The sequence below is a fragment of the Ornithodoros turicata genome, chromosome 2 (assembly GCF_037126465.1).
Source record: "Ornithodoros turicata isolate Travis chromosome 2, ASM3712646v1, whole genome shotgun sequence".
Taxonomy (NCBI): Eukaryota; Metazoa; Arthropoda; class Arachnida; order Ixodida; family Argasidae; genus Ornithodoros; species Ornithodoros turicata.
In genome coordinates this window covers 24,555,975-24,579,020 of record NC_088202.1, presented here as the reverse complement: position 1 = coordinate 24,579,020, position 23,046 = coordinate 24,555,975, and the positions used below count along the sequence as shown (strand labels likewise).

The window sequence follows — 23,046 nt, the reverse complement described above, 5'->3', positions numbered from 1 at the left end:
ATAACAGTTGGAACAGTTCTTCTGTACTACTCGCGTATTTTAAGTAAGTAGCACGGTCAATGTAAATCTCGGACAAGGCTGTGATCGACTGCATAGCTTTGCAGACAGAGTAGAGAGTAATATATAATTCTTTTTGTGAAGCAGTATCATTTTCAGGTGATGATTACATAACCGCTCGTGTCTTAATGTATAAAAGCATGACACTACGGTATGCCTGCCATTCTATAGGTGGGTTAGTTCCAAGTTTTACGCGACGTTGCTTAACGCAATAGCTGTCCTCTAGCTCCAAATCCAAGTTTATCTGGATATCTAGCCAGGACTTGTCATTGTGAGGTGAGCGCAATAAAATTTATTTTTTTGTGCTTCGGACACTTGTCTGCGTGCTCCTCAGAGGCCATGGTGTAGATATAACCAACATACCGTAGAATAATCGTTCTTTTTTCTATTACATTGAATACCAGCTTTTGCATTTGAGTTACATTGCACACTTTGGAACTTTCACCATGCATAGCTGATATTTGATCCTAATTTTAATCTTGCAGCTTTTGAGCCCCAGTTCCAAGTAGCAGTTCGACGGCTTCAGTATTCTTCAGGTAAATTCTGGAGCAATACTAATGTCATGTGGTTTTCGTTGCTGTAAACTTGCAAACAACATTTGTCCTTTTATGTATTTTTTGCGTCGTTTTATGTTTTATTTGCCCTTTTACTTGCTTTATTCTTATTTATTTTTATGTATTTGTCCTTTCTATATGTTCCAGCCTCAGAACATCAATTCCCATCATGACCATCAACTTTAAGATGCTGTTGAACCTCCACACGCAATAAAGGGATAAGTCAACTTTTTACTATTTTTGCTGTAATGACACCTACATAGCGGCATGTACCTGCCAAAGAAAATGAAGGGCCGTATTGCAATTTATTGGGCCGCTACAGGTAAGAAACGGGTAAGAAACAGGTAAGAAGAGGGTAAGAAACGGGAAATGCATGTGTGTTAATGGGACGGAGAATCACATCAGGCCCCTCTTCTCGGCTCCGGATTGTTCGACTTATCCCCATATTGCATACAGAGGTTCTGTTTTAAAGATGCACACACGCTCTGTACCTGTCGCTTGCATAAACGTATAATGTAATGTTCATAATAAGTTTATTCATGTGATGACTAATTCATTCATTCTTATTCATTACGTAAAGTTAACGTGACAAAAACAAACAAGGCTTCGTCGTTTTTCTGCAATTGCTACTGCACTCGAACAAACGCGAATAAAAAAAAAACAGCGAAAATAGAGGCCAGAAACAACAAGAGGCGGTAAGCAGAGCAGAATGAAGGAAAGTCGTGCGAGAGGAACGCGCGCCTCATTCTACGCCATTGGCTTGATTTTCATCTCAGAACAACGTGCCGACCTACGCATGGGGCTATGGGATACTCCTATCGACCACGTGGTCGCTTTCTTATGTTTTTTTTTTTTTTGCTTTACGCCAGTTTTTGGCCAGCGCTACGCCAGTTTTCCGTTCAGCGCCGGAGGTTACGTTGATTTGCCTGAACAAGAGGCTTCTACGAGAGGCATGGTTGGCCAGCGAGAATTATCTTAGCTTGCAGAGGTTCATGAAGAAGACAGAGGGACACGGACACAGAAAATGACACATATCTACAAGTCACAAGGTCTATACCAGCTATCCTGCATCCTCTCCCCTGTTTCATTTGCAGAGGTTCCCAACGCGATCTGTTATTTTCTCACCTAGAATACGTTACACTGTAGGTATGGGAGTCGCACAGAATGAAGGGAGGATATTATAATTCGTTGATAAGTGTTGGGACCATTCTTAGTAATGCTCAAACATGATGGACTAGCAGTGGCTTGTACCAACTTGCCCGCTTCACAATGCTCCTTGCTCCAATGCTCTTTGCACACTTGCTTGGTCACGGCGGTACACAGGCCACTAACTTTAAACCAAATGATTGTTTACAGCGCTTGACATGTTTAGGAACAACTTTCTGTAACTTTTCGGTGAATACTTCATTACGGAGGTAATCTCACAGAGGTAGACTCTTCCTGGGGAAAGCTCCCGGAAAAAGGGTATATAGTTTTTCGTCTAGTCAAACTCTTTGCAAAAGAAGTCGTCGTGTGGTTGGAAGAATGGAAGCAGGGGGTAGACACCAACAGTAAATCCCAGTTTCTGTGAGACCTACGCTTTCGTGTGGTACGCCAACAGCTCCCAAAAGGTTGCCTATTGTTCTTAGAGCGTTGACCTTGACGAAAGCGTGAACAAACCTTATGTCATTTCTTTGATATTTTTACCACCTGCCGATACTATGGGTGGTCGCTTATGATTACAGTTGTGCCACTTGACCACAGGGAAAGCTGATGAATCTGTCGACAGTAAGCAGACGCAAAAAAAAAAAAAGAGATTGGGAATCGCGGATATTACGAACAAAATACTGACATCGCAGAAAAATGGTTTTGTCTTCGCTACATTCTGGCGGGGAAATTATCAAGCGCACAGATTTTCCTCTCAGAACAAGTGTGCCGACTGCCGTATGGGGCTATGGGATACTCCTATGGACCACGTGGTCGCTTTCTTCTGTCTTTTTTTTTATATAGAAATTGACGATAGCCTTTGCAATGCCGTTCAGTGGTATCCTGTACGCCATTTTCCAGAATTTTTCGCTACAGTAAAGCATATTCTGCTGTGAACTGCATGGTTCTTTCTACTCATGAAATGTAGAGGCGAGGGAGTACGAGGAAGGAACGAGGAGCAAGCCATCGCCAGAACCTGATATTATCTCTCATATGTGGCACACTGATCAGAACAACACAGGTAAACCGCTTCGAACCGATTAATATCGCTTCAAACCGTCATTTTTGTTGCTGGACCCGAACCCGAACCGATCGATAATCTCGAACCGGAACTTGAACGGAACCCCCCAAAATCACGGTTCCGAGCCCTTGCCCCTCCCCCATTGCTTCGGTATTTCTTGTCGTGTACATGGCAGCCCTTTTGGGATTTTTATTTTCTTCTTGCCTAGTTTGTTTTTCAGACGCACTGTAAATAGGTGAATATTTGGTACGTGTCCAAAGCAATCTTTACAAGAGAGTGCATATGAGACAACTTGCTCTAGCCTCTAGCAAACCTTCCCCGTTACTAGGGTACGTTGTCACACTTGACAACTGCCACGGGGTGTGCATATTTAAGTACTGCTTACATTGTTTTGTAGTCTCCTGTGCTCTGTACCGTGGTTTAATATCCGTATCATGTAGCCCGGCGAATGCGCTCAAGTCGAACACTCGTTTCATCTTGCTGGTATTTGTACTTTCGTTACGTAAGATCTAAGATCTGGAAAACATAACATGTGTGAAAATGTGGTAACGTGCACGGTTCTCCTCCATTCTGCTCCTAACACACGTTGTACTTTAACATTGGAAAGCTCTGTTTCGGGAAGAAAAAAAAACAATTTGGAGCGGTATTGTTAGGAGGCGCAGTGATACATGCGACAGCCGCCGCGACAGACGACGAACAGTGAGAGCGAAACCTGGAAGGAAATGCATATCAGGCGTGTTGTTTGACATTAGTGATATTGTTGATGCTATGTTGGTGCTATTTTGGTTTCTGTGTACTGTCAAAGTTACGTGAAATAGTCAAGAAGCCAAATAACGTGTTCTGCGCACGTTTCTTAACTCACTAACGGTGTACGTCATCTATGACGACAGCATCCGATCGTTAGTGCTGAATCCAATGTCATGCTAGAGACAGCGAGATAGCAGGGTCGAATCCCACCACCGACTGCCAAACCGACTCACGTCAAGCATCGCACCGATCTTCGACAAGTGGTATAAATACCGGCATCCGATGAAGGTGCGACTACGACGTCATTGGTTCTCTTTGGGTGCACTGTACAACTACTAATCGGGTATACGATCCCAAAATGCCAACACTTACCTGTAACCTTTGCGTTGGTTTGGAAATCGGTAATCTTCCCAAAATGCTCGTTGCCGTTCTCGTCCTTGTAATGCAGTGTCACATTTATGTCAACCCGTTCATATGGCGACAAACCACTGACGTCGTATGTGTCCTTGGATATAGGGACTTCCTCTACGCGTGCTTGTCCATGCCCACGAATCCAAGAGACCTGGATAGTGTACTCGGCGCCGTTCTTGAGACATTGAGGCAAAGGTTTGAAAAGTGGCCAACTGAGCGTAACCCTTGTAGGTCGAGGATCGATCCTCGCATATTGTAGTTCCGTTGGAACTGCGGAGAAGAAAGATTCCGTCAATGTCATCAGCTGCTCCCACCAGAATGAGGGAACCTTAAAAGAACCCTAGACAGGTATATAAATTGTACTTTTTACTTTTTTGTCGTGCACTGTGCTACAACAAACGCTTTCCTTAAATTCTTGGAACAAAAATGCGCGTAATGCCTCCAAACCGGCGCGATATTCACTGCACTATTTCATGCTCATGACCCGCATGCGATGCCCTGGCGAAATTAGACAGACGTCAGTTTGACGTCGCGCCTTATGCACGAATTCCAATGCAAGAGGCTGAAACTGCTGTCCACTGCCGCGTACCTGCGCACTGCTGCTAAGGCCCAATAACGCCAATAACACCTAATAAGGCCGAAAGCGCTGTCTATTGCTGGTATGGTAACATCTGAGTACTTATAAACTTATAAACACATATACTTGTACTTAAATACAGTCCAAGTAAGGAATGCCTATACTATACTTCATTGCAATATCCGGCAGCGAGATAAATTCCAGAGATGGGACGAATCTAGAATATTGCGAATCCGAATCTGAATCCGAATCCACGAATCTTATCTTGCGAATCGCAACTCTTTCGAATCTTTTCTTTGAAAAGAGTTCAAAGAGAGAGAGAGATAGAGAGGGAAAGGAAGAACTCCTACTGTAGAGTGTTTTGAAGCAGAATTTCATATATTTCTCTAATGAAAAAAAAAAAGTTCAGTTTCGGGAGAAAGTATATCCATAGACTTCTTAACTTATTTAACATATTGTTCATCAACCACAAGAAATACATAAATTCTCGCGTCTGAATTATTTCTATAAAGCTGAAGCAACCAGCAAACATGCGCGGTGGATTCGAAAGATTCGATTCGCTGTTTAGGGCACTGGGATTCGGACTCCCGAGTCTCGAATCCCTTCCTAGACTTCATGAATTCGCGGAATTGGTTGGCACATCCCTAGTAAATTCTATGCATCTTTCATTCAAAAACCCTGAAACAGCTAGTCCACACCGTACCGAAGGTTCGCGCAATGTTCCATTTCACGTGCACACTACGTCCGCGAGGTTACCGCGACGCTCTCGCAGCCGGTACCCCTCCCGCCGTCGCTTGTCTCAACGGAGCCCAACTTTGGCGTTGGGGTCTAACATGTCCTCCACGTCTTGTGCCTGGAAAGCAACGTTTCTACACGTCAATGTATCGCGATGTAGCTTGGTCCCTAGAAGAGGAGAGTCGCGCGGGTTCTGCTTTTCGAACGACACCGTTTCATAATACGCTCGCTAGTCCTAAAGGAATCGCATATTCGGATATTGTGGGTTACATGCTTCCGTTGAGCATGATAAATGGAGAATGTTCGTCGAGCTGTTTATTTCCCCTTTATATGAGCTTAGTGCACGTTTTATACTCATGTCAACGATATATTACCGGTCGAGCTCCTTGACCAATTCGACCGCGCTGGCATCCTCTACGGCAGGTGTCTACGGCATTCTACGGCATGACTTCAATATTCAAAACTTTACCTCTCTCCGGATCATGATGTTTGTTTAATAACGCACGCGAAACGTTTGCATGAACTATGATCGATAAACAGGGAGTGTCATACCGGACATCAACCGAGCAAAGTACTGCCGGTTGCCATGGAAACAGATAAGCGCCCCCGCGGCTCAGAATGGAACGCCGATTTCTACGGCTGTAAGTGCTATCTATGCATTGTGTCCGGAGAAAGTATAGGCTGTCGCAGAATTTTGCGAGTGCGAGTGCGACTTCGTTGCATTTCTTTTAGTAAAGGAAAACCATTTTTTGAATTGTTTGTGTGTGTGAGAGAGAGAGAGAGATTATGGGTTTAATTGCACAAAGGCAAGGGAGGCCATAGAGCGCCAAAACTATGGTGAGTGTGTGGGAGATGATTATGGGAGAGATGATGTGAGAAAGATTGTGTGTGCTACTTAAAAGCTATCTACAGGTATGAGCGATGAGATGGACCAGGATAAGAGAGAGAGGAGGATGACGATAACAAGGGATTATGGCAGTTAAAAGCTATCTACAAGTGTGAGCGATGACGTGATCCAGGATGAGATATTTACATGAGGAGTTCGGTGATACTGGATAAAAGCGGAGCAATGCTTTACATCTACATCTGACTATGTTTTGAATTGTGGTGCCGGGACAACTTCTAAGTTAAAAGCGGCTTCAAAGCGCATCATTCCGGAAAAGAGCCCCATCCAGCAACACCAACGAAAGGAACATTTGTAGGCACTAGGCAGACACTGAAAATGCCTGACTCTGAAAATGAACCCGTTGGTTACCCGCAGTCTTGGGAAAAGTTACTTTGAAAAGTAACTAGTTATAGTTACAATTACCCGAGCCACAAAGTAGTTAAGTTATAGCTACAGTTACATCGCGAAAATAGTAACTAGCCAAGTTGCAATTACAAATCACAGTTACTCTGGGAAAATTTAGTAATGAAGATGACGTATCAACGTTTATCACAGAATTACTTTTATTACATATATCATCTGTACATATTGCACTTAACGAGCAGCTGCTGCTCGAAGTTGGCATCATTGAGTTTGCTTCTCTTAATTGCGAAAATATCACGGCCCACGCTGAGAAGCCGCTACAACTGAGGCGCTGGAGGGAATGCTGGTATTATACTGTAGAAGTGTTTTTTTTTTTCGCGTTTTTGAACAAGGCTGGTTTGAGGAGTGATCCGCGGGAACTTAAATTCGCGACGCAGGATTCCGGGAGTGATTTGCTCATGCCTATCGTGCCGCGTTCAATACTCGGGCATATTTCGGCTCATATCAAGACATCTGTTGTTCACGGGGATGGCGGCGTTTCGTTTCCCTTTCCTCTGCTCACAGACATGTGAGGAAAAGCCCTGTACAATGGCCTTTAGGGACCATGCAGAAGGCCATAGTACCGGCCGTGAGGAGGTCAGCCAATTCGTTTTAGCAGTTCTAATTCATTATCACTCAGGGCGTTGAACAGTTCGGTTGAGGTGTCGTACTATCCTACAAGCTGATTTTGAGAAGCCGGGGAAAGGCATGTTGCAGCTTCCTGGTATAGTGGTATATTTGTACATTGGAAAGCATTTGTTGGAGCAACAAAAGCGTGATCAATTTTCGTTCCTTTACATCTTGCCTGATGGGATAAAACAATCTTCTGCAGCTTGCTTAAACTACCTACGCTATATGGAGTAGAAAGGGTCAAGGTAGTCACGGTATAGCGCCGCACGATTTTCGCCCTTATATGGCCAGAGTTATTCGCTGGAACTTAAACGCGCGATTATGGAATGACTGAAAAGCGCGAAAAATAATTCCGGGCGAAAAAAAAAACACTTCTAGAGTATAGAACGAACATTCTTCTTATAATTGGGAAATCATTCAGGGCAGCTAGGCTGCTGCGGCTGCCTTCTTTCCACCTCTCGAATACCTCGGCCTCCTGTACAGTTCTTCTATGTCCCGTCCTGATTTTCGTTGTTTCTTTCGCGTGTAGAAACTCAAGGCGGTCATGTGACACATGCTTCTTTTCAGTGGAAGCCTAGGCTGCGCCACGTTTATATTCTTCAAAGATGGCAGTTCTTATTATTTTGCGAGTAAGAAACTACAGCATAAGTAACCGCAGAGGCGGTCAAAAGGTCGTTAGAAAGATAAAAAGGAAAAGAGAAGACAAATGAAGTGTGATTCGAGGTGGCTCCGAAATTGAAAATCTGCGATTTGGAAAAGCAGTAACTAGTTACCCAGAAAAGTACCTAGTTACAGTTAAAAGTCTCGTACGTAAATTTCCCGTACCAGTTATTAGTTACAGTCAATAGTTACATTTTGCGACTAGTTACTGTAACTAGTTACTTGTAAGAAAGTTACTTTCCAAGACTCGTTACCCGGAACATTTAAAGGCTGTTCATTTAAAATAAAAAAAATAAAAACCTTAGCGTTATAAGGTCAAGCCCTACCATGGAAATTGTGACAGAACCCGATTGGTTACCCTAACGCTCATGGTCCCAGACGTGTGGAGACATACAAACACAAAATATTGCGTATTATTTCTGTTCAGGTACAGAGTGACAGTTTTAACGGTCATGTCAATATTGACAAAACCGAAACAAAATTTTAGAAGCGCCCCTGATTGCAGCAAGTCGTTCAACTCCACTGGGCAAAACGAGTGAATCGAGTCTCCAGCTCCAGGCAACTGTAACTATTTATCTACCTGGGAATCAGATACAGCTAATTTGTGCTCCCGCTTCCCCTCAGACCGAATGTGTTACCCGCTACACACTGTATACTTACGGCATTGTGGATCCACCTTTCCATCTTGAGCTTGCGCGGTCCGAGCCCACATCTGCAAAGTGTATTTCAACGGATTATTTATAAATGGAAGGGTGCCTTCCCCTGGCATTCCTCCGAGAGATGCGTGGCAGAAACCGAGCATAAGGCGTAGAGCTCGCCTGCGTTCTGTACTTCGGGCACCTACTTATACTTTGGGATATTATTGGGCAAGGATTAACAGAAAGTTTTCTTTGTCAACATCGACCTAGAACAGTGTTACCAAACGAATACACCTAACACCTGCCATGTTCATAACTACTCAATGTAGAAGAAACATTGTGCTGTACGCGTATAGACTTCTGAACTAGATTAAATTGATTAAGTTCTGGTAAATTCCTATCATTCCACTACGTTGCAAAAATGTGTACGCAGGATTTTAAGAAAAAATCTTCCCGAGAACAGCAGCACAAGCGATACTGTCCCGACGACCTTTTTATCGGCCGCGCATTCAAAGACACGGCCCACGCGGGGGCGGACCCCGGAACAGGATGCCACGTGCCAAAATGAACGGCTGCATGAACACAGGAACAAGTGTACGCAGTTGACGAGTCCTTGTAATCTCACCGTTCTTTGTTTCTGGCGCACGTGCACTTTCAACTTTCAAGCACCCGAGATACCCGCTAGATCGATGGGCAACTAGGAAATGGACGTTATCGAAGCCTACTCTGATGTTTGAACTATGTGTCGGCACACACGTGACAGCAATATCGATAAGCCTCAGAGTCAATGAGGCCCCGATATCAACGCAGTAAGCACGACTACATGTGGTTTCCTCTACAGCGTTACATAACGCGATCGGATGATTTTTTGCTTTCTCAATCCCATTCCAGTTCTCCCGAAGTAATGCTATGCAAAAACATCACATGTGAAAAGTGGTTGCTTTGATTAGGTGGTTGTCGTTGCTTACGAAGTACTGTGGTATGCATGTGCGGATGGAGATTATCCAGAGCAGTCTTGAGCTTTCTTCCGCACAAGAGTTCTGCTGGAGATGCACCTGTTATCTCGTGCGGCGTTGTCCGACAGCTGAATAGTGCCCGAGACAACTGCATCTTGAAATCACCGATGCTTGCCTTTGTAAGCTTGTTCTTAACCGTTTGGACAACCCTTTCAACAGCCCCATTCGATACCTGGTAATATGGAGGAATTAGGACTTCCCTTACTCCTGTTCCGCTTCGGAAATTCTGTGTACTTTGCTCGTGCAAATACTGTTCCATTATCCGACACTACGAGATAATGTAGTCAATGTACCCCAAAGATGGAACGTAGACAAGAAATAATAGCCTCTACGGATGGTGATGGACAACTTCGGCTTCTACCCACTTGGAAAATGCGTCCACAAGGGATGAAGATGTAAAACAACAACAACTTTATCTCAGGATGATGGGTGGGCAGTTTCATCGCCGGGGGCAATACTCTACCCCAGTGTTGGAGGAGAAGCGGGGAATGAAGTAATGGGTCCCGTTACAATGAGGATCGAAGTCCTGTGGCGTCCAAAAAGGCGGACAGAGCCTTGAGGGCAGAGCGTTGGTGGGGTGGATGTGGCCAGGGGCCAAGCAATTTTGTGAGGGAGAGGGGGCGGGAGTCTAGCTCGTTGACGGAGGCGGAGAGTACGGAGCGGGAAAGGTGGTAGTGTGGGCAGTGGAGTAGAATGTGCTCGAGAGCTTCAACAGCACCGCAGTGTAATGACCCTTGATGATGAAGATGTAATGACCCTTGAAAGGGCCTGCAAAGTCCACATGCAAGCGCGACCATGCTCTTTGTGGAAAAGACTAAGGGGTCATGGGAGCACGTCTGAACTCACGCTGTTGTTCTTGGCATGTCATGCATCTCTGTATCCTCGCAGCATTATCCTCGTCCAGTGTATCCCACGAGACGCCATTGCGGGCCACATCCTTCATTTTTGTGACAACAGGGTGGCTGTCATGAAGTAAGTCGATAACCTTTCCGAGAAGTCTACAGACATCCTATAGCCTTTGGTAAGGCCTGTAACCAGTGGCGTCAGGTAATTGCTGCCTGACCACAGTACGCGGCGAACGTTGGATGCAAGGTCGTCTCTTGACGTGGCTTGAGCGACCCTAGTCTACCCAACAAACAGTTGGGTAGTCCCCTTACAACAGGAACACCTCCGCCGGTCGCCCCACGGGAAAAGCTTCAGGAGGTAGTGGCAATCTGCTCGGTCCATCAGCATGTGCGATGCGATTTCCCTGCCGATAGACCAACTCGTAGCGGTAAGATGATAACGTCAGGGCTCAGCGAAGAAGCTTGGGTGAACAGTTGTTAGGTACAGGCTTTGTCGTGTGTTAAAAGTCCCAACAGTGGCTTGTGGTCGGTCACTATTTCGAATGATTGACTTCAGAGGTATTGAGGTATTGAGTACCTGAGAACATCGAAAATTACGGCGAGAGCCTCTTTATCGAGCTGGCTGTAATTGCATTCTGCTGGCATTACGCACATGCAATAGGCAGCTATTCACCTGACAGTTCACGCCGCGTGAGTTCGTATCCAATCCTCGTCGGCAATATCATAGTAGCGGGCTGTCTAACTATAGAAACACACAGCCAACATGGCGAGTTGTATACATGTATATATGGCGTACCTAACACAAAGGTACGCCGCGCAGTCGAGAACATAAACACTAGGTAGCATATCAACGGAATAGCGGCGCAGTGATATTGGATAAGCTACGAAAGCCTTGCGGCGTTGTTGGCGTAATTGACACTGGACATCACACTCAAAGGTTTTGACGGCATTTAAAAATGTTTATGACGCCAAATTATTTATCAACTGGAACATCACATTTCCTCTTGCAATGTTACGTTATAGATTGTCTTCATATTCACCCTTTACTTATTTTTAAATACAAAAAGCTATGAGAGCAGCATAGATGTTGTCACTCGTCTTTGCAGCTGATTTACACGGCTAGGCTGACATGCTCTCAAAGAGGACATGTAAGGGGATTACAATTGGGCCATCCCACGCGAGGTGATCCAGAGGTGCCGCTCGACCCCCCCCCCCCTCCCCCGCTCCCCGGATTTAATGTGAATCTTTTTGGAGGTTCCTTCTGACTCCGAAAGCAACAGAACGTTGGTATTTCGTAACGAAAATGAAATTCGTGGGGCGCCGAGCCCCTCACAGATGCAGTGCTTGACGAAAAACCATGTCGTTTTCAGCAGGCATTAGGACACTCAAGAAACAAGGGAAAGGGTGCAGGCTAGCTGGTATAGATCCATGAAGAAGACCGAGAGACACGGACACAGAAGACGACACACGTAGGCTCTCAGTGTCCGTGTGTCGTGCGTCCTACGTGTGTCGTCTTCTGCGTCCGTGTCTCTCGGTCTTCTTCATGGATTAGGACACTCGTAAGGCACGGAGCATGTTCGAAAGCTTCTTATTGATAGGGGAGAGATCATTTTATCGCTTGTGGCATGCACTAAATTTGCGAAGTTTGTGTAAGTTTACGGATTATTCCGTAATATACAAGTCTTCAGTTTCTACCTCCAATTTTTTTTAATTAGCGGATTTCGGACAAAAGCGAGATAGCCGAACAAGACACAACCCCGTTCAAAGCCATTCCACGTTTAAGAAATGCCTAAACATGTACGTGCGTCGAAATATCCTTCGCCGTATTTTGTCGTGCAGCCGAAACCGTGCCGATCGCGAGCGCGGGAAGGATAGTGCAAATTTCACGCCAGAGGGTCGTGCGCTTAGGAACAACGGGACTGGTGCTAGTGAAACGGCTCGCCGTCAACGGCGCATCACGAATGACGCCCTAGAGGAATGTGCGTACTGTGCCGGCATATGTCTGAAAGCGTTTCATGAAAACCCGAGAAAAACCCCAGACAGTACAGCCGGCACCGGGATTCGAACCCGGTACCTCCAAGTCTCGACGTGACATGGCCAGCACGCTAACCGCTAAGCCATGCGAGCTGGTAACAACGAAGACGATTCGAGTAGGTGCTCATCTGCTGACCAAATCCCCATAAGCCCCCGTCAGCGTACTTTATGTGCTCCTGCGGCGCGCGGTTTTCATTTCTGGTTATTCATTTATTTATTCACATACCTTAAGTGCCTACAAAAGGCATTTTATAAGGGGGGAAACAAACCTACAGAATACACTTCATAATGAGTATAGGGTTAACACAAATGAAACCTCTCACAGTTTTGTACAAGATCATTATATGATTGTGATGCAACGACATGTTCGGGAAGTGAACTCCAATCGCGAATGGCAGCCTGTAATGGTGAGCGATAAAAGTACTCCGTAGCCCCATATTCAGCTTTGAGTTTGAGAGAGTGCATTTGCATATCAAAAGTTGTCGATTGATAATTTACGGATCATTTAAGGATATTTAAAAGATACGATGGTTTTCAACGAGGATTGTCTTCCGTTCTGCTATCTCGCTTGTGCCCCCAAATCCCCTAACTCAAAAGTTGATTAGTATATTTTGGCTTAATTACGTACACAGCTAGTAACAGCGCGTGGACAGCCGGCAACGGTACGAGCATCTACTGCCTAGTGTGAACATCTATTGAACGCTTCTTTGACGCAGTAATTGGGGTGCTCCAACGGCAACGGGTATATTGCAGCGGACGTTCCGCATATGTCACCATCTAGGCACTGTGCTCACCCCATCCGTACTGCGTGCGCAGGGGGGCTCTTGAGGCTCCCTTCCCGCCACCTCACTCTTCTCTCCCCCTATGTAGTTTGACTCCGTCATAGCCGTTGCAGCGTATAATTTCAAACGCCGCAGTACCTGGAGAAGCTGGAGTTGACGAATATGACGGCGTCTCCCATGTCTTGGGGTAATGCGGTAATTTACAACGTGAACTGCACCAGGACTTCCCAAGCACAGCTTCAAGTTTGTGAAGATTTAATTGATTATGTCTCGTAGGCAATGGATACCGGAGGCGACCGCACTAACGTATACAGGTAAACGGCCGTGGTGCCCTCTTTATTACAATTTATTGTATGCTCTATTGTTCTTCAAGTCGCTTCAGCCCACTGAGTTGACGAAAATGAAAACGATCCTGGCTATGCTTGCAATATAGGCATATCTGCTACATTTATTTTTAACTGTTGTTTTCATCTTTCTTTCTGACCAAAAAGGGTATACAGCTTAGTGTCTCTCGGAAAGTCTCTGATGTTTACTCTTTGAGCAAGTTTTGAATTATTTACCGCGTAAAAGCCTTACAGGTTAGAATGCTACATAAATAGAAAGTATGGTCAAACGTCGACACGCGTATTCGCAATATATACTCATGTGATATTTTACATATTACTAGTGTAGCTCTTTTGTCACATGTCACAACGGCTGTCACGTATAGCTCTAAAACGCAGTGAGGTGCTCAAAATATGAAAATAAAGGATGTTGGGCGCGTACTCTAACTTTTGTTTGGTAACTGCGTTGTGAGAGATAATTGTCAATGGAAGCAGAGAGTGTACTTGTGGCGACCTGTGCCATTATCTCTGATCAAGAGCTAAAGCTTACAAGAAAATGTTTTGCTCTAGCTCATGGAGAAGGGCGCTGGTCGTGGAAATCCTTCCTTCAATTGAATATACATAATATACAGGGTGTGTGCTGAAAAACGTAACCCGCATTTTTACATGTATGTCGTTGTCTACTTACCCAAGGAACTTCCGGTGGCGTACGATGGCGTATTTATGCGTGCGAGAGCTATAAAAAAATCTTGGAAGCCATACTCATCGTAAAAAAAAAAATAAACAGAGCGCGAAAACATCGGCTTCCATGCATTAGAATACGGAAGTCATAACAGCGCACGGTATTGCGCGGCGGTCTCAGAAGTGTTATGTGCAGGTACCGCTGGTGCACTACTAATGAGCATCCATGTGGGACGTCGTTTCGGTTTCAGCAGCGACAGCTCCCCTACCGTTACCTGAAAAACAACCCTCCTGCGTCCGCCACGTTGCCGTATTGTGATGCACGAGGTCGACGTTTTCGTTGCTATGTTTATTTTTAAGGTGGTTATGGCTTCCATGATTTTTTTGTAGCTTTTGCACGCATAAATACGCCATCATACGCCACCGGAAGTTCCTTGGGTAAGTAGATAACGAGTTATATGTAAAAATGGGGGTTACGTTTCTGTGCACACACTCTGTACATCAAGAGACAGCGTAGACCCGAAACCAGGCCAATAGGAATTGAAAGCGGCCGTCGTAGGACGAACAATTCGAATATATTTGGCTTGATTAGCAGGTTGTTCGGACGTACAACAAACGTCACTTGAACAAAATGTGTATTTCTAGCGGGCGGGCGCAACATCCGCACCGGTGCGTGTTCCGTGGAATGTTGACGCGCGGTTACTGGAGCATGCAACACAAGGTGGTGCGTTTGAATACAAATCAGAGACTGATTCTTAGTACGATGACGAAAGATGAGTGCTCGTATGAAAATTCGCACCCCCACCCGTACCGCACCGCGGGCGCAGGGCCCACATCCGCAGCAATGCCATTGGTGCGAACAACCGCAACATCACATCCACACGGGCCCCCGAAGCCCAATGCGTACGCAGGTTTCACACGGATAACCAGCTTAAGTGCAAGAAATCCACTTTGGAAACCTGTTAAGGTGTGATCTGCAATCTTTGTTATGAAATGCAAGACGGATTCGTCATTTGCGGAGAGATGTCCTAAAGAGACTGTTGAGGAACAATATATCGTCAAGTACACTCGGTTTCAGGCGCAATCGATCGCCTTTTCTGAAGCAAATGTCCAGTCATCGAGAACGTTCGCTCACTTGACGCGCTCGATGCTGGGAACGTGTTCTGATGTAGCTTCCGCCATTGCAGGAGATCGCTGTCATTGCAGACTTCATTGCCACTTCATCTTGCTCCTCTTCCTCGTCGCTGGATGGATCCATGAATTCCGAAAGCCTGATCGGGACGCATCGACTAATCCGGACTGATCCGGATTCCGGACGCATCGGACGCCTCCTAGAAGGGTTTGAGGGACCGGATAACGGTTATTAAAACTATTTGATCGATAGCGTCCAGAAGGTGAGTTTTCTAAGCGTACACGAGGACAGCTTCTATACCATCCCACTGCTGGCAAACGAACTAGAGCATTAGTAGACCGGCAGAAATCCAGCGAACCGGTAGGGAAGCACGAAGGGCATTGCCTCAGGACGAGAGCACCGATATTTCGAAGAGAGGCTGTTCTACTTCTGGGCACCGACCGCATCAATGGCATGGTATTTAAAGGGTTAGGTATGACGTGTTAAAGGTCCATGCGATTTGTTGGTCAACAGCCCGGGGGGAAGAAAGGGTCCGTTCAGGCTTTTACGGCCGAAATGAATGGTCCCTTTGTTAGAGTGTGGTGGGGATTATGTGAATGAAGTCATCTTTGCTCCAGACCGCTTACAGTAATACGAGGTTCACGAACAACGCGAGGAAACCGCAGAACAGGCAGGAATTTGATAGCATTCCGAAAGATAAGAGTTAGTGCTTCCGTGGGGAAATTTTCAGAGCAAGCAAAGTGTTTCTTTCTCCTTTTTTTGTGGGGATAGAATAGGAGGGGGAATGTGGGGGGAAGGGGATAGAATAGGAGGAAAAAACGTCTGGGCGTATTCTATTTGTGAAGTGTTTGCCTTGTGATTTGTTGATACCGAATGGGTGAAGGACGTTGAACTTGTATATGAGATAAGGGGCCCTGTCATGTATGTCAGGTGTTGATCTGACCCCGGTTTCTAGGATGTATAGTTTAATATTGTGAAAATTGTGACCAGGAGCGTTACACGAGCAGCACACAATATTGCTCCAACATTGGCACTGTCCTGGTTTCATTGGGCCTAAGGAGGCCCAATAAAACCAATGAAGAGCCAAGAAATGGCGCATGTTTGGCTCTATGGGTGTTACCGAACATTATGTGAGAAAATTACCAGAATGCAATTGGTATTGCAGTTTGAGGCAATGTCGTCCATATAATTACGTTCTGGGATTGCTTAATGAACGATGGCGCTTCATTGGCGTTAGATTGGTTTGCGATTAAACCGAAATGCCAATGTAGCCAGGTTTCAACCTTGATTGGCACTCCATTGGTATTCCCGGCTGGAGTATGGCTATACTAAAATTTCTAAAATGCGTTATGTGAGTGAAAAACCAGAATAGCATTTATAGGATATAACTTGTGGTACAGCGAAATATTCTGGCAACAAATATTTCTTATTTATTCGGTCTATATGCTGCTAATTTTGAAATATTTCGAGTAACACACTTCAAGCCACACACAAAAATTATCGATTTTATGGGTGGCGAAGCAGATAACGGCAGTGAAAGCGGCAGTGCAAATAAAAAACAATTCTTGATAGGGATGGACACTGCTGTTCCACGTTAGCAGCCTCGAATTAATTTCAGATTGATTGTAAACTGCTAAGGCGCATGCCCCTCACCGTCGCAGGACAGCTACGGTCTCTTTTACACCAGGTGTGGTTGTGCGTCAAATTTGTTAACTTTGCCAATGATTCTGGCTGCTACCGCGATGTTTCCCAATGAAGGCTGCTGAGGGTTGCTCGCATGTGTTTTCTGTGAGGGGTTGTTCCATGGGAGTACCCGGATCCCAGACCAAGCGGGATCTTACTATCTCACCGTTGCGTGCAGCCGAGGGCAAGGTTTGAGTATCTACAATAAAAATATAACAGAAGAAATGACAGAAAAAAATAATAATGGTTTGTAACATGCTGCGTTCCTGTTGTCGTGCTACATATTAAAACCTATTAAAACTAGACTGGTGTGGCAGTTGCTATAGCTACAGATCATTCATATATTTTTCGTAGGCTAACAACGGGCTTGCAACATTGGACCAATATTGGCAGTTTCATTGGCACAATATCGATCCGAGTCGCACGACCAATAATGGACCAATGTACCTTATATTGGCTGCCAATGTTGGACCGATACTCGACCAATGATGGTGTGCTGCTTGGGTAAAGTATGAAGACGTTAGTAGTTTCCTAGTGCAGCGAGTGCACACGTCTCTTTCCAATGAACTTTGCAGCTTGCATTGCAAGCCTGAACGTTAGAAGTACGTTGTGAACCCTCTGCATGCTGTGATCACGTCTGCAACATCACTGAGCTCAAAGATTCCTGTGTCAAAGTTGATCCGAGAACTGTGTTGAGAGCCCGCGCAGGACAAGTCATACCGATGCCGAAAGGCGACGACGATATTGGCTCCGCAGAGAGAAACGAACACAATCCGTTCTACAAATGAAGCTGTATCGAACTTTCGTACAACGTCTAGCAGATTTAATGTTGTCTACTGGTTTCGTTGTATGTGTGTCGACAGATGCGGCGCAAAGCACCCTCCTCTTCAACTTCCACCGTTCTTCGTAATGTATCATAGGACCAAGAAAGCAGGTGTTTTTAAAATCGTCGGTCCAGAGGTCTACAGCCACTGATGGACCATTCACTGAGAGTACATCACGCAGTTCACGCGGGAGCTCTGCGCTCTTTTCACATGTCAGTTGTGCTGTTGCCACATACACAGTCGTCCTGTGTGGCACGATCTATTTCGCGTCCACTCTGCCCAGATTTGTACCAACAGGATGCTGCGCAAATTGATGGAATCTTTCCCCAGCGATAGAATTGTAGGGACTTAAGTATTGTGCTGTAAACTGTAGAGCACGTCTTACAGCTTCAGACTTTACCTTTTCTGGTACCGTGACAGCTGCTTCTTCCTTCTTAGGTGGAGACCGGATGATGCTTTTATTGTCCGTCGAGCACGTGTGCTTTAAAAAGTTGGAAGTAGCGTGAGTAGCGGAAGTAGCGTTGGAAGTAGCGTCCGTCCACGATACTGCTGCACCGACTTACAATGTCTGCAAGTCAAGTAGCCTGAGGTTTCTTTGGCTGCAGGGTCAACGATGTGGCAAGAGCTTTCCGACATAGGCGACCGTAGTTTCGTTTCGCATTTCAGAGAGGGCTCACCAATCTTCACTTTGCTTTTAACTACATCCATTGTGTCAACGCACAAATAGGCAGATGCAAAGTCGCATGCACGTTGCCGTTCAGTTCTGCCGCGTGATCGTCACAGCATGAAATGCTTTGTCGATGTTCGGGACACTGTCCGTTACAGAGGCGCTTCACGTTTACAACACGCCAGACGCTCTGGCGACTGCTGACATGGTTGTGAGCTTACCAAAACGATGCGTACTAGCCGTGGTGCCGAAAGGTAGCCAAAATTAGCCCGATGCGGCAAACATAGTCAAAGAGTAAGCATAGAACGCGGTGCCAGTAAATGACAAAGCCGCCATCGTCTCACATACCACGGAAGGTCTGGATACGGGGGGATTTTTTTTTTATTCCGTATTAGCGCCGCGAAGTAACTGTGGCTACGAGCGGCGCACAGACGTGGACAGGTGGAGAGAGGACAACAGGAAAGAGTCGGAGACAGGGGGTTAGTATACGTCCAGGACCGACTTCAGGGGGAACTGTGCCGATATTCGTCTGGAAAGTCTTCGGAAACCCCAGGGAAAATCTCAGACAACGCAGCCGGTGACAGGATTCGAACCCGTGTCACCTCCGAGTCTCGGCGTCGAAAGCGATCATCCTAACCACTATGCCACGGGAGCTGGTGGGGGAGAAAGTGAATAACGAATTGCAAAGCCAAAAGACGACGCGCTAGCTTTGAGTTTACGGGTATTGCAGGTAAGAGAAGGTGGGTCAAGATGAAACGAAGGTTTGCAATTGAACATGGAGATTTTATTTTTCGTGTTATTCAAAAAAGAAAACTAGCCATAAGCACATTGCGAGAGGTCTAGAGATTCTGATCTGTAAATGAGAACGGCCGTATATCCGGTTCTCAAATAAACACATAACACAAAATTCAAAAATGCAGAGTGTCGCATCTTGCCACAACCCTCGGAGCAAGACGAGACATCGGGTGAGGAACATGAGACGCGTCGTGGTAATAAACTATACAAATTAGTTATTGCAATCCATACACCTTCACAGCCCCCTTGAGCATACTGCCCACATGATGTGCGATAAAATCACACAGAACCCGGTGCTATCTCTTCCCCCCCGTCCTTTGCAAACAGGGCACCGCCTGCCTGAGGTGTCGCTCGCTTTTGAGTGAGCTTCTGCTTTGCTGGAAATATCCCAAGAAACAGGAAAATTTGTTGGGAAATACTAGGTAATATGCGAAAAATGATATTTGAGGAACAAGTATGGAGCTACCTAATAGTTGACTTATAATTTTCCAAATGCCATTAAAATGCATTAAACTTAAAGGACACTAATTTGTCGCGTCTTGCCCCGTGCATATAATCGGATTCATATATATATATATATATATAACACGGGGTAACCAATAATGCCCATATTTTGCATATATCAAGATGAATGCATCAAAACAAAAAATAGAACGAGGACATAGATTGACAGAATAATCCTGTGGGACGCTACTACACAGATGACAAGAAAAGATACTACAGAAAATCGCGCATTTTTTTGCGGGTCTTTATATTCCCGGCAGAAGTAACAGAGATTTTTTTTTACTTCAACAAGAACACCAATTCGGATAATACTCATGTGCAATACAGCGGACATGCAGAGCAACGTATGAGTAAACTACAAGCGGATGGAACAACACGTCTCTGCGACAGGCGGCATGGAACACAAAATGTCGCCTCTTGGCCCGTATCTCATCCGGATCCCCTTTACTCTGTATTCGCGAAGGCAGTACGAGTGTACCTGCGCCTTTCCCGCAACCACCGATACACGGAAATGTGTACCCGCGGAGAGCGAACTTGCCCATGTACACATACCCCCACATGCCAGTCGGATGAAAAACAGCATTCATCGTTAACGATGACCACACAAATGATCGCGCCGGGCCGTGCCGGCTAACGTTCTGCAGAGCTGGCGCGTGAAAGGGTCACGCCTTCGGCCGTTACAGTTAAGTCCGACAGCTCCTGTACGATATCCATGATCCCATGTCAGCTTCCCAGATACCTTTCTGTTGATAAAGCAACAGTCGCTTACCGCAAATGCGAGCACGACCATAGTCCAGAGCGACGGGGAATACCTTATCATGTTCTTCATTTTCCTGAAAAATTATGGTTCAAAGGATAGAGCAGTATTACCTTCTACACCAATACAGACAGTTTACGTGCATCTATGCACGATATTACACTGTCTCAGAAATGGACATCCACAAATGAATTGGCGAAGAGCACGGGCTGAAGTAATACCATAAAGAAGGTGAGTCAGTATTTAGGCAAAAGCGGAAAAGTGTGTGAACGAAATTTCATGAACGGTGAACAGAGGTGCCTTTGATTGATGGACAACCTGGGGGGGGGGGGGGGCAATCATCACTGGTTTTCATCCCACTCACTCTGACTCTAATGCTGTAGATATATAAATAAAATTTGAGGTTAATTCGTGACACGACCCCGTCCTTTTCCAATAAAGTCTGTATTATTTGCTTAAGAGAGCGTACACAGTTTCCAATTTACCCCCCCCCCCTTTCCCAATGGCGCAAAGTGAGATGTTTCGTTACTTTGCAACGTATTTTGTAATAAAGTATCCCTAATAACCCGCACTGTAATACACTAATGGTGCTTTGCCAAAAGAGTAAAGTCTCTCTTAAGTGTTAAATTTTGCACGCCCATGCGCATTAACATGGGCAAAAAAAAAAAATCTTGAACGTAAGTACCACTGCTATGCGCCACCTTCCTGTGTTCGTCTGTCCTATTTCTCCATACACTATACAAGTAACACGTTTAGAAGGATACAGACAGTTGCGTTCAGTCCTTATGTATTCACCTCAGTGACACAGAAGATAGAAATAGCTATTTTAATGCACTTTTGGAACTTCTCAGTGCTTTGACAAAGGTAGAACCAAGCACACCACGTGGTGTCAGAAGTGATGTCTTTGAGCCTACTCTTCGTATATAACGTGCATTATTACACATGGGGAGCAACAACGGTCTCTTAAACGCCAAATATGGCAAGGCGTCTGACGGCGTCGTAAAAGCTAGCACAAGCTAGCACCCCCAGAACATCTGACCTTAAAATCCGCGGAGTCGTTAAGTCGTCATCGCATATTTCTTCGGTTCTAAATCTTCCTCAGGATTGCAAGGATAACACGACACTAACGCTCGTCCGTCTACTGTTCGTCTACGTGACAGGGCAGCGAGCCGGAAATATTCTTCAAACGTTCAAGCTCAGCTCAAAGGGGGCAGCAAACGTCACAAAGGTATCGCGAAAATTCGAAGAGTCAGAAAATTTTGCATAGCAACAGGATTCCTCGATTGCAAGCTGCGAGAGAAGTTGCAGCTGCATCTCATCCCCCACAGAATGTTGATCACAGCCTGTCAACACGAAACAGTTCGGAAGCAGCACGCTCACCTCCGAGCAGGTTACAAAATAGAGGCACCGTCGACCACACTACTCAACACGCTGCTCAACACAAATCTCTCCAAGATTGCGGGGCCCAGACCGCAGCAAGACAGCGCGCCATCTATGGAGAGACGTGGGCGACAGTGAGTCGTCAAGATGCAACAGAGTGGTATAAAACAAAAAGTGTCATAAAAAAAGAAGAAAAAAAAAAGAGCTGACGCTATGCCATAGTGCCACGATGGATTCGGTTAGATGTACGTCAGAAGGATTATTTGAAACAGCAATAATGCAGGTATCTAGTTGGATCGCTTGGAGATAAAACACTGATGCATGTAGCCAATGGGCCCGATGACAAAAATTGATATTTGTCCGGATCTTGCGCTGTTATAAAGCAAACGGTGGTGACAACGGTCTCCCACAGCGATTTTGCCAGTAAGACCGCCTAATTTTGTATCTACTACAAATATTTATTTACTTGAATAAATAATTGTTCTAACCGTGGTCATCATAAATTGTTCTTGCATTACAGATCTCACTTATCTGGATATTTCATGTACTCTGTGGCTTTCAGGTATCCTCTCGGGATTCAAAGTGTTCGTTAACCTATGAGGGACTTCGCTGCTGTGCTTCCGATATTACAGATATAATGATAATATTATGATACACTATGTTCGGCAGACAATTTATGTAGTTGTTAAGCACATCCATAATTCACAATTCACAGTGTTCCTCGCAATTCACAGTGTTGAAGATGAAACTCATTTTACCTAGATACAGATATAGTGAGTCATCACATTGTTTATCTTAAACCGTCATGCGTGTTTGTTGCGGTTAGACATACCTGTCTATCATTCACAAAAAATTTTGACCCGATGCTCGAACGTCCCGTGTTCCCTGCGAAAGCGGAACTCCTCAGATTTTCATTTCGGATCCAACGCCTCGGAGCAAACACCACGCGGTCAACTTTGACACACTGTGATTGTGAAAGCGATGAATATGCTTAAAGGGAGACTCTGCACCACAAAAATGTTGGGGTAACAGTGCGGCATCAATCCGTACCGTTTGATATTTCAAGTGAATATAATATCTAATCCCCAAGCGGCACAGGTAATCAGAAAATCAATATCAG

At 45.3% G+C, this 23,046-nt stretch overlaps 1 protein-coding gene across 1 annotated transcript in view; it reads right to left on the bottom strand.

Annotated features, from left to right (window-relative positions):
• The window catches only part of LOC135385245 (fibronectin-like), a 92,083-nt gene extending 70,066 nt beyond the window's left edge, over positions 1-22,017 (bottom strand). The window contains exons 1-4 of the mRNA XM_064614449.1: positions 21,927-22,017; positions 20,559-20,622; positions 8,526-8,577; positions 3,937-4,245 (exon numbers count right to left, since the gene is read on the bottom strand). Coding sequence (XP_064470519.1) covers positions 3,937-4,245; positions 8,526-8,577; positions 20,559-20,618 — 421 coding nt within the window. The 5' untranslated portion in view covers positions 20,619-20,622; positions 21,927-22,017. The remainder of the gene's footprint in view (positions 1-3,936; positions 4,246-8,525; positions 8,578-20,558; positions 20,623-21,926) is intronic.
• Positions 22,018-23,046: the final 1,029 nt, after the last annotated feature.